The sequence below is a fragment of the Eschscholzia californica genome, unplaced genomic scaffold, assembly GCF_041429995.1.
Source record: "Eschscholzia californica isolate CP2 unplaced genomic scaffold, dmEscCali1.0.p SCAF_3, whole genome shotgun sequence".
In the NCBI taxonomy this organism is placed as follows: Eukaryota; Viridiplantae; Streptophyta; class Magnoliopsida; order Ranunculales; family Papaveraceae; genus Eschscholzia; species Eschscholzia californica.
Genome location: NW_028238420.1, coordinates 56,680,239 through 56,692,675, shown reverse-complemented (window position 1 = coordinate 56,692,675; position 12,437 = coordinate 56,680,239). Strand labels below are relative to the sequence as shown.

Sequence of the window (12,437 nt, the reverse complement as noted above, 5' to 3'; positions counted from 1 at the left end):
TCTTTGTTCGCTTTGAATCTTCATTCTTGAATTTGTTGAACTCTAGTTACAAGATTCGACAATGGTAGATCGTATACACTGGAAGTTATAATTGCAACGTGGCATTAATAAGTACTCCGAACAAGAAGGAATACAAAAGAGATCCACCTTTATTCAACACAACAGAAAAATTTAGGGTCATACTAGTTTTTGCATTCACGAACATTTACAACGATCACATAATATGATAATAATGAAATCAAAGTATGTAATCAACTTTGGAGCTGTATCTAGGATGTGAAGTAATGACTCACTACAAACTCCTAATTTGAGGACCCCTACTTTTTTTTTTTTTTTGTTGAAAAGAAGCACTACACCAACTAGAGAACCTTCAGCTCCAATGCCATTTTCTCCTTCGAATGCCAGGTACGACTGACCCCCTGATTTCTCCCCCACTTTGTTAAGGCATCCGCGAGAATATTGGTCTGTCTCGGGCTGTAGTGAAATTGGATGTTCTCGAAGTGGAGACGACAGGCTTTTATTCTCTTCATGTGTTGAAGTGACTGCCAATTTATAGAAGTATTGTCGTTCTTGATGTGGTGAATGAGATTGTAATTGTCACTCTCTATGAGGAGGTGTTGGATTTTGAGATCCATCGCCCATTGAATCGCCTTCAGAATAGCCAGACATTCGCATTCCTCCGCCGTCTGTCCCCGAACAGGCTCTGCTTTTGCCATAATGAAATCTCCGTTTACGTCGTGAATGATGCAACCTATACCAGCCGGATATGAGAGTCTGATGAAGGAGGCGTCAACCTTTATTTTGAGGAAGGGGTTGGGTGGAGGCTGCCAAATCGCCGGGGGGGCCTTGCCTGTAGTTGTTTGCTCTTCCTGGAGGCTGGTAGAGTAACAAAGAATCTGCCTGATCACCTGTTGAGGCGAATTGTCAGTTCTAGCAAAACATTTGTTACATCTCGTCTTCCAGATAAACCACATTATTTTGGCGAGAAGCGCCGTTGTAGAATCATCCAAGAACTGCCAAGACTTTATCCATTCGAGAACTGAGATCACAGCATCCGAGCGAACGTTGAAGTGAAACCAAATAGATCTCGCAAAGGTGCAGTGGAGAAACAAATGAGACAAGGATTCCCGCTCCTCGCAGAAAGCACATTGATAGCTGTTACCGATGAATTTACCGATTTTGTCTTTCACCGGGATACTGTTGGTGCAACACTTCCAAAGGAAAAGTTTAATTCTGGGTATAGTTTTGATGGTCCAGATGAAAGACCAATCAATCGTGTCGTTTTCCCCGTTGTCGTTACTCAAAAATTTGTACATGGATTTAACCGTGAAATTTCCCGAGTTGGTGAGAGTCCATACCATTGTATCCTCTGCCCCTAAGTGCAGGTTGATACTAAGGATGGCCTTACAAATATCGTCATTAAAGTAAAGATGTAGCAAACTCTCATTCCACTTGTTATCTGTAATCAGATGGTTTACCGTGTCAAAAGGACAGTTGTTGAAATTAGGAATAGGCGGTTTATGATTGGGAATCCAGAAGTCATCACAGATACTAACATTGGTGCCCTGGTTGACATCCCAGAAGATGAGGTCCGCCGTCTTACCCAGAGGGGCCGCCAGCGATTTCCAGACCCACGAGTGGTGTTGTTTCGGGACAGTGGGTTTGGAGGATTTGGGGAAGTATTTGGCTTTAAGGAGTTGAGCCCAGGGCGCTAGAGGAAATTTAAGGAGACGCCATCCCAGTTTACAAAGAAAGGCTTCATTGTCAATGAGGGGGTTCCGAAGGCCAAGACCACCCATCTTCCGAGACCGGCAGATGGCTGCCCACTTGATGGTGTGAATGGATTTAGTTTTTCCCCACCAGAATGACCGTTGAATGGTCTCTATGCGAGAGCTTATGCCTTTTGGGATGGCAAAGCACTGCATCTGATATCGAGGAACCGCCGCAGAAATAGTCGATATGACTACAGTGCGGCCTGCTTGAGAGAGGAGATTTGTTTGCCACTTAGAAAGTTTTCGATTGATTTGATCAATCAGCGACTCGAAGGCTTGATTTTTCTTAGCTCCAATGAAAAGTTTAGTGCCCAAATACTTGTCAAGGGAAGAGGCTTGGTGAACTTTGAGGGATTTGGTAATCAGACGCTTGAACTTGGGATGGGTGTTTTTGGAAAAGAAGATGGTGGATTTGGTGTAGTTAATGATTTGGCCCGATTCTGTCCCGAATAAGGTAAGGATGTTGATGAGATTTGTAATGTTATCAAGGGTGTTACGCCCAAAGATGATACAGTCATCGGCGAACAGTAAGTGATTGATGGTGAAAGAGGAGCGAGGGATAGTGAAACCAGTGAATTTGTGAGGGGTGTCAGGGGAATCTAACAACCTGCTGAGGCCTTCCATGGCCAGAGCAAAGAGGAATGGGGAAAGCGGGTCTCCTTGTCTTAAGCCTCTAGAAACATTGAAGGACGGACCAGGTCTACCATTGATAAGCACAGCCAAAGAAGAGGAGGAAATGCAAGTATGAATCATTCTGATCCAATGATTGTCGAAACCCAAGTTTACCATGATGTCCTCAAGGTAATGCCATTCTACACGATCGAAGGCTTTTGACATGTCCAGTTTTAAGCCAAAAAAACCTTTAGATCCTTTCTTGCTTTTGAAAGAGTGGGCAATCTCTTGGCTCATGATTATATTGTCAGTGATTTGTCAACCTGGGACGTAGGCCGCTTGAAAAGGGGATATGATTTCTGAGAGGGTAGATTTCAAACGGTTTGCCAGGATTTTGGTAATGATCTTGTAGGTGGTATTGAGAAGGCTGATAGGTCTGAAATCAGTCGTAGATTGCGGGGTCTTGGTTTTTGGGATAAGGCAGATGTGGGTGTGATTCGTGGAGGGAGGGAGAAAGGAAGTTTGGAAAAAAGAGCTCACCGTCTGGACAATATCCTTTTTCACTGTGTCCCAGTTGGACTGGTAGAAGAAAGGGGGGTAGCCATCCGGACCGGGGGCTGCCTCGGGTTTAAGGGATAAAGTAGCTTTTCGAATTTCCTCTTCGCAGGGAACTGCCAGGAGGATAGAATTCTGAGAGGGTGAAATCTGGTTGGTGAATAAATGTTTAATGATACCCGGGGAGGATTGGGGGTTGGTGGAGGAGATGTTTCTGAGGTTGGTAGTGAAGATATTATAAATTTCATTGGTATCAATGCTCCAGGAGTTATCATCCTTTTTGATTGAAGTGATATTGTTTTTCCGATTTCTGGTGACGGCTTTAGCATGAAAATATTTGGTATTTCTATCGCCCAACTGGATATGGGCCACCCTGGATTTTTCCTTCCATATGCTTTCTTGAAGATTATAGACCTCTTCCAGCTGGGACATGAGGGAATGAAGAAGGTCAGGATTACGAGTGGACTGGATAGACGAGGTAAGCTGTTTGATTTTGTGATCCACATGTCCAAATACTTTCTTGTTCCACTGAGACAACTTAATTGCCAGTTGATTGAGTTTATATTGAATATGATGAGAACTTTCGATCCAGTTTTCTAGAATGAAGTTTTTACAGTCCGGGTGTGACATCCAGGTTCTAATGAATTTGAAAGGCTTGGAACCCGAAGGAGAAGGGGGATTGGTGGAGAGAAAACACGTCTATGTCAAGCGCTTCATAAGCCTAGTTTCGTAAGCTTTTGACAAAACACGTCATGGTTTTCTGGGTACTGGTTTTGTAAGTCACTTTTTGAGATGATACCTTTTTCCTTTAGGAATGACTTGGGTCAAGATTTGAAACATAAAAGTGAAATGAATAAAAGAGAGAAAAACTTTCTCAAGGGCCAAGGTCTGACTTCTGAGCCTAGTCTGGACCAAGTGGTTCAAGACCTTCTCATATTCACCCGAGACATATCTCGGCTAAGAGGTCCGAGACCCTCTTGGATTGGCTTGAGACGCGACTCAACGTAGGTCATCTACTTCAAACATAGTTCATCTACTCGAGACACACGAACAATTGATGTGGTCACCAATCTTAGTTGGTTATAACTGAATCCAAGACTCCTCTCGATCGCTCTTTAGTGTTGAAGAACAGAACTCCTTGTGAATTGACTACATAACTTTAACTATGAGAACTTATGCTCCATTTCACCTATTCTGCCAGTGTAATTAGAGAATAGTTTATAAATTTTTCACGCCTTTTCAGATTAGTCGTCTTTTTATAAAGACTTCCCCAGTCTGATCCCACTCGAGTTAGTATCCTCTAAAAAGACCCAAATCAGAACTTATTTAAATTCTACAAATGATTTATAATCAAAACTCTCATTGAGATTCCCAGATGAGGAATTAATCCCAATCTTAAGGGAATTATCTTGCGCCGACCAAGAGAGTGTCATCGTTTGGGGCTCTCAGTCGACCGACCCCTTCAGTTAGCCGGGGTGCTTGGCCCGACCACCTATTATAGGTCGTCCACTTTGTTGAGCCCACGCGCATCCTTTGGTCGGTTTTCTACCGCGCCTTGTGCACACTAATCTTGTGTTTTAATCAAGCTATCGTTGTTTGTCTGTAACACGTGGCGGGATTCAGTCACCGTTAATTGCGGGTCAATAGAGTGACCCACAGATCGAAGTTGATTTCTTCTATTGACTCGCAGATGGTTGTTGGTTTCTAGGTAAACATTGGTGTCACGTAAATTGTGGATTTAATAACTCTAGATTTTCATGTACAAAGATTGGATGACTTGAGGGTGATAGTAAAATGTCTGAGTAGAAGGAGTCCAAGTGACACTTCTCTTTTGACTCTATCCCTGCTTTCTTCTTCTCCTCCCTACTCTCTCAAAATTCTTGATTTCTCCAATTAGTTCTCAATATCTCTACAAATCTACATCAATTACAGCAAACATCGATCCAGATCAACTACTTCAACTGTTCACTGTAAGTTCTGAAACCCACTAGCACAAAATCTCTCTCTCTCTCTCTAACAATCCAATTTCTTTTAGCATTTTGTTTGAGAAATTTAGGGGTTTATAGGGTTTTAATTTATCTTCAGGAAAAAAGAGAACTTTAAACAGTTTAAAGCTTGAAAATTTTAGAGAGATATGGATTTACATTTAAAGGATTTGTTCAAAAAATTCAATGAACAATTTGGAACTGGTCCAGGACTTGGACCTGGATCAGGAACTTGTTTAATGAAAGTAGATGGAATTTCTCCAGTTTTTATTAGTTCTCTTTATAAAGCTTCAGCGTCTTTATATAGAACAGATCCATGGAAGAGATTAAGATCTGGTCATTTATTTGGAATTAGGGTTGGTAAAGACTCTGATTGGACAAACAAGAAACAACCTTTTCCTTGTGCACAATTCATTGGTGGTGAAGGTGGTGATTTAGGGTTTCAAATGTTTAGATCTGAAAGTGATGCACAAAAAATGACTAGTTCTAGAGAAACAATTAGGGTTCCTAATACTGAACTTTTAAGAGTTACTTTTGAGAAAGAATCATTAATGTTTCCTTCTAATCGAAGAATGATTAGAAGTTTATCATTAGAAGTTTCAGGTACTGATCAATTTCCTGTAATTGATGTCGCTCGTTGTACTCCAATTGGTGAACTTCAATTTAGGAATCCAACTCTAGAAGAACTTAGGTTTGTTTATGCTTTCATGAAAGGCATTGCTATGGTTCATCCTGTTCTTCAAGAGGATAGAGATTTTGCTCCGAAATGGTCTAGATTGATCAATTTTGGTCATTTCATCGAAACAGTTGATGTTCAATGGCCACCGGAAATGGTAAAAAGTTGGGATCTTGTTGCTGTAACAATTTCACATCCACCTGGTCAAGCTTATGAAGATAGAGTTAATAATAACTCTACTGCTAGTTCGACTCCGACGAAATATGCTGAGCCACCCGAAGAAGAATTTTTCATTGATTCGAACTCGAAAACTTCTTCTGGGTTAAGGGTTTGTTCAATGTGCGAAAAGGAAGTTTATTCCGAACAATCTCTATGTTGTGGGCGATGTCGATCATTGATTTATTGTGGATCAATTTGTCAAAAACAACATTGGAAAGAAACCCATAAGAGCATGTGTGGTCTTTATAAAGCTATGATGGAGAGAGAAGAAGAATTAGAAATGAAGATATTTACTTTCCCATGTTTTGCTGAAAACCCATGTAAATGGCTTGAATCAATTGGAGTTCATCAGAAAGGAATGTGGAGAAGAAAGTGTAATTGTTATTCTAACTCCCCATTTGGTCTTCTTCTCCCAAACAATGAGATTTCAGAATCGTGGGGTGGTCTCGATGATGATTCTTATCCTCAAGATTCATCTTTCTCTAACCATCTTCGTAATGGGAACTCAAATTCTGTGAATCTCTCAGGTTGGTCTGAGTATTATAATCTTCGATCTCTCCCAATGTCTAGCCCGGTTGCAGCTATACTCTCACACCCATTAACAGTTTATTACATTTTACTTACTCTCAGTATTAGTTCGAAAAACCTTTTAATGAAAGGAAGAGAGGTGATAGTTCATTACCTTGGGCCTGAAGGAGAGTTGGATTGGATGCCGGCTTTCGCCGAAATCGGGCATTTGCTCAATGGGTTGGGTAATATACAGATGGTTATGGTAGGACCTGAAGTTCCGACGAATTTATCAGGGACGGTATCAGGGATCAGTAGTAGAGTGAGAGTCAATTTTGTGAAAGGTTTTTACCAAGAAGAAGCTACTTATCTTCCTCCTCCCCATGTAGTAATTGGATTGAATTGTGGATTGGGAAACTATTCTACCTGGGTTGGAGCTCTTGAAATGATCAAATCCATGAATGTTCCAACTTTCTTCACTGATCAATCTGAGATTTCTTGTTCAAATTCTAAACAGGTCCTTAGAAGTGTTGGATTGCATATTACACATCCAATGGCACCCAACCCTTTTCGATCTCCTGTTAGAACTCAAGGTTCTTCTAATAATCTGCCATGTTATAGCAATGGCTTTGTTCTCGGGGTGAACACATGAGATTGGATCGAGTTATCTATCATCTATCGATGGATGTATTTTGAGGTATTCCTTTTACCATGTCTACTGATATTCTTATTCATTTTGAGAACTTGTTCTTAGTTTAATGCTGTAATTTGGTTTTACTATTTTCTATATCTTTCACATAATGAATTATAGATCTTTTGGTTTCCCTCTTTAATGGTTTTCCTTTTTATCTATATCTCTAATTTATGATTATAATCTGTGACGGCTTAGAACCTTTAGGAGAGAGACAAACAAGTTCTTGAAATAGTTTGAGGAAAAGGGAAATGTTTGATGAACATCATGGAAATGAAATTTTCAACAAAAATGATTGCTTTTTTGTTATCCCGTAATTTATGGATTGCACCCACCTAAGACCTAACCTTTATATGGTTTTCTCTTGTTAAAGTGTACAATTATATCCAAACATTATTGGATTTTATTGTAACTCTAATTTTATTAGGTTATATCACATAAGTACATGACCGAATATTGTAACATTATCTGATTTGTTGTAAACAATCTGACATCGCTGGTGAGACGAAGTGTGGTGCTCTTCTTAAGAGGTTAAACACCATTTCCTATTAAGGTCTTTTAAAATCGTGTGGCCCAAGAGTGCCAGCACGGACAACGTTATTAGCAACCCGGAAGACTGGTCCTCGGTGGTGTTCCTCTGAAGAGGTTAGCAATCCTTTTCTAGTGAGACTTTTTAAAACCTTGAGGCTCATAAGTGCCAAAGCGGGCAATACCAATAGCAGTCTCTAAGACTAGTCCACATCATCCTATAACATGATTTTGTTGTAATATTTTCACGTGTTTTGTGTTTTCTATCTGAGGAAGAAGTAAAATCTTTACAATTAGTTGGGCTCTATGAAGAACTCTAATAAACTCATTTTAATGGTCTAATAAAACGGCTGAGTTTTAAATTCAGCCTATCAAATTTGCCCAAGGTGTTTGTGCAATGTTAAGCCAAAAAACCAAGGGTCAATTCTATTCTCATCCCTTAACTAATAGATTGGTTAGGGTTCTATTAACATTCTTTATTATTTTCAACTTTATCATTCTTTTTAGTCTCATATCTGCCTTCTTCACTTTGCCTTGTCACGGGAGAGGAGCTTGGTGGAAACAGAATTGGCCCCTTATCCGTTGGCGAGGGGTACGGCCCCTCAGAAAAATATCCAGATAAAATGGTAATCAAATTTTTACCAAAATTATAAGATGTAAAGTTCGATTTTAAGATGTCATGAACCCTTAAACGCTATATAACTTATAAGGCCTTCTTGCTTTCCAGTGACCCAAAGATTTCATAGGTTTAATATGGGGTGTCCAAGCACTGTACCAGGAGACAGGGGACACCAATATGTTAATTAAGGGGTTAATATATTAGTTGGCCAATATATGGAGCAATTGCCAATTTTTTTAGATAAAAAAAAAAAAAAGAAGACTTCAACCTAAAATCAAATAATGACAAGTTTCTCTTATAATAATGGGTTTGGTCACAGACCCAACTACTGCCTATATCCATGAAATATAAACAAATGGATGCTACGATAATTAGGTCATTTGGGACATAAAATAAACGTGATATTCAAGAATCCCTTGCAATTTCCTCGGTTCATCGCATACACGTTTATACTTGTCATTTTCCTTACATTTGTTTTTTTTTCTGGATTATATCGAATAAAGTCAAAATATTCAAACTTGGTAGACATAGTGAAAATATCTTGTTTTTTATTACCCGTGTCATATTCTAAATTCAAACTAAGTTTCTCATACCACGACTTTCAAATTTATGGTAATTGAACCGGTAACATTTGGTATGTATCTTTAACTATTTGAAATATTATGTTGTCATTTTCCAAATCAATTGATATATGAGCCTACCATATTATTTTTATTATGGCTGGTCACCATATCAAATTTTTTGTGTTGCTCATGTAAATAACATCTTCAATCGTTAAAATCCCATGTGACCATTTTTTTACTTCGGATACCTTTTTTTTGTTTTAATATGGTAAAACAATGGTGATAAGGAATAACTTTTTTTAGTTGCCATGAATGATGAACCTATATCACATTTCTACTCTCTTTTTTCAATTTTTATCATGAGATATATCACATCTCTACTTTTTTTTTTTTATGAGAAAACATCACATCTCTACTTCATATATTAAGTTTGAACTTATCTTCATAAAAAAAAAAGAACTTATCCACGATCTACAAAAGAAAATCTTAATGTGGACACATTATGTTCATGGATTAGAACCATTGGGTAGTAAATCAATAAAATAATAATCCATATCCAAGTTCAATCTCCAAGTTCCAATTAAATGGTTTCACATGTCATAGTCACATTCCACCGCTTTTTCTCACAAGGTCCTGAATTTATAATAAATTGAGTGAAAATATAATTTATTAACGTTCACTTCTATTTTTAATATATATTTTGACTTTTCATATAATTTTCTTTTAACAAAAAATATATAAATATTCTTAGCAGCTATTATAATTGTTGGTGTTTTCCTCTAGGAAAGAAAAGAAAAAAAATTGAATGTCTGAATCTGAATTGACCATTAAAAAATAGATCTTCCTCAAACCCTTCCTAGAAATATCTTTCTAGAGAAAATAGTAAAATGTATACTTAATTAATAATAATGCAACAAAATATCTAAAGATATTTATCAACAAAAGCCAACACTTTTTTAAGGAGGTCAAAAGTCAAACTAATTTCCTCTCTTCCTTCCCCTTAAATTCCTCACCTCCATCACCGATTCTTCAAGCTTTTTTTTGTTTAGAAAGAGAGAAAGAGAGAGAAAGAAAAGTTAGAGAGAGAGAAAGAGAAGTTAGAGAGAGAGACAAAGATGGAGTTTGCATTTCAACCATCACCATGGCAACTATTCTTCGACGCCCCTTTTCTCTTCCCATCATTCACCACCCAACAAAACAACAACAACGTTAACTGGACTGAATCTCCTGATTCTCACATCTATACCGCCAATCTACCTGGTAATTAATTATCAAACCTAATAATCTCTTCTTCTTTCATTTCAATTTCTAACTAAAAATCTAATCTTTTTTTTGGGTTTAATTTTGAAACAGGGGTGAAAAAGGAAGAAATCAAAGTTGAAGTTGAAGATTCAAAATACTTAATAATAAGAACAGAACCCATTAATGAAGAATCAAAACCAGCAATTATCTTTAAGAAGAAAATCAAACTTCCTAGTTCTATTAATGTTGGTTTCATTTCAGCTGGTTTTGAAGATGGGGTTTTAACTATTACTGTTCCTAGGTCATTATTTCCACGGCGGAGGTTCCAAATTAATCCGGCTGACTTACCCACCGATCACCACCATGAAATTCTTGCACCAGCAGCTTAAAATTCATCTTTCTTTCTTCTTCTTTTTTAGGATTTTCATTTTCTTTGATGTAATTGCCTTGAAATTTTGAATAATGGAAACTCTGTTCTAGATTCAATAATTGATGACCAGATGGTTAGGAATGATTTGATTTGTTAAAATCAACGGTTGAGAATTAGTTACCGGTAAGAATTACTTGTATTTTCAGGTAGGGAAGTTGGAACTAGGAGGTGGTGGATATTTTTTTACATTATCCCTACCTCCTCATGTGTAATCGATAAAACCCCCAATTGATGTCCATTTGAGTTTACCCCTCAATTTGGAACTTAATTTGGTAGTTTTTGTCAATTTCGCTATAATACGATACGTGATAAAAGACGAATCAAGATGAAGAGATCCGACGATCAAGACGAGTTTAAGAATTAAGCTACGTGTGCATGTGATGGATCGAGAAGACGAGATCTGACGATCAAGAAGAACTCTGAATATTCCGAGATTCATCTTGATCGTCGGATATCTTCATCTCATTCCGTCTTATATCACGTATCGTATTATGTTCAGATGGAAAAAGTTAAAGATTCTCATATCTTTTGTTTGTTTGGTGGTGGAAAATTTGAAGAAAAGATTCATTTTTAGTGGATTCTTAGGTCCACCATTATCGGTTCCATAGAATTGTATTCAAGAGGCATCGACCCATCGTGGCTGTTACGAAATGCGCCAACTGAACTCAATCAGTTCGACTCTTTGAATATTGATATATGTAATCTATTCCATAAATCTTTTTATGGATTTTTTTTGTTGAAAGATCTTTTTATGGATTTAGTACTTTCTATTCTTCACAATTTTTTGTCTATTTATATATAGTAGAAATATTCATCACAAAACTTTAAATATTTATCACAAATGATGTACGATCTAGGTAGGGTTGTAAATAGTAGTTTATCGGAACAGATACAGATATATTCGTATCCAATATCTGATAAACTATTCGATAATTATCCAACAGATATTATATATTAACATCCGAATCTGACTCTGATATTATTAACACATAACGATACTCGAAACAAAAAAAGTCTCCATGATTTCTTTTTTAAGTTTTTAACCTTTAGATATAAATAATAAACCTCAACCATCCATTTTATATATTACTTATCGGATATAGATATTTATCGAATCAGATATTACTGTAACCACATTCGTATCCGATAAAGAATCTGAATCCGTGTCCGATATCCGCAACTAAAGATTTTTGTAAAAAGACCAAATATGGATATGGACCAGATGACGAATATTCAGACATCCATTGACAGCAAGGCCGGGGTTAGTAAGGGGCATGTGGGGTCACATGCCCCCATAAGCTCCCAGGACCTCTCATTAATACTACTCCTAAATGAAGGCTACTGTTTTTTTTTTTGTAAGAAACCCACCATCACAAATCCAAATTCTTATATGAACGTATTAAGCAATTATAATTCAGGTCCATAGAAAAATAGTGTAAAACCCATCTCAATGTAATTTCATTCTTCATACATGAAATGATATATATAATTTCTTAAAACTTAATCTGTTGAGTAACACGATTTTTCCTAATCATCTCCTTTCTGAAATAAAATTATTTTCTTACACAACGTTTATATTTTCTTAATGTGTTAAATTAATTACCTAGCTTGATTATTTACTTAAATAAAAGTGTAACAACTAAATTACAATCAAAATAGAACGTAAGACATGGTAGATAGTCAGTTGTCTTAGAATCAAACAAGATAAAACATGAATATATATATATATATATATATATATATATATATATATATATATATATATATTTGTGTCCACTAAAAAGTAAGTGGTATTTTTTTGCTTCCCTTGGAATTTTGATCACATGTAAATTTTGTCCACTAAAAAGTAAGTGTTATTTTTTTGCTTCCTTTTGTATTTATATTTCTATATAAAATTGTGTATTTCTTTTTCTTCAAAATTTGAACTAAATTACTCTAAAAATATAATTAAGAACATTATGAAACTCACCTACGTATTTCTTAGGATCATTCAAAGAAGATTAAATAGCAATAGGTTGATTGGAAGAAAAATTTTGCT

The 12,437-nt window shown here is 36.9% G+C and overlaps 2 protein-coding genes across 2 annotated transcripts; both read left to right on the top strand.

Annotated features, from left to right (window-relative positions):
• The first annotated feature begins 4,465 nt into the window (after positions 1-4,465).
• Positions 4,466-7,159, top strand: LOC147552223 (uncharacterized). The gene is made up of 2 exons (XM_086669273.1): positions 4,466-4,909; positions 5,025-7,159. The coding sequence occupies exon 2, from the start codon at positions 5,074-5,076 to the stop codon at positions 6,976-6,978; it is 1,905 nt and encodes a 634-aa protein (XP_086525399.1). The 5' UTR covers positions 4,466-4,909; positions 5,025-5,073; the 3' UTR covers positions 6,979-7,159.
• Positions 7,160-9,759: 2,600 nt separating this feature from the next.
• LOC147552222 (HSP20-like chaperones superfamily protein) lies at positions 9,760-10,455 on the top strand. The gene is made up of 2 exons (XM_086672446.1): positions 9,760-9,987; positions 10,081-10,455. The coding sequence occupies exons 1-2, from the start codon at positions 9,843-9,845 to the stop codon at positions 10,356-10,358; spliced, it is 423 nt and encodes a 140-aa protein (XP_086528572.1). The 5' UTR covers positions 9,760-9,842; the 3' UTR covers positions 10,359-10,455.
• The last annotated feature ends 1,982 nt before the right edge of the window (positions 10,456-12,437 follow it).

What these genes read in the sequence shown, in the direction of transcription:
- LOC147552223 (XM_086669273.1), top strand. Translation starts at nt 5,074, where the DNA reads ATGGATTTACATTTAAAGGATTTGTTCAAAAAATTCAATGAACAATTT.
- LOC147552222 (XM_086672446.1), top strand. Translation starts at nt 9,843, where the DNA reads ATGGAGTTTGCATTTCAACCATCACCATGGCAACTATTCTTCGACGCC. An exon ending in CTATACCGCCAATCTACCTG is followed by an intron (nt 9,988 to 10,080) that starts GTAATTAATTAT and finishes ATTTTGAAACAG; the next exon opens with GGGTGAAAAAGGAAGAAATC.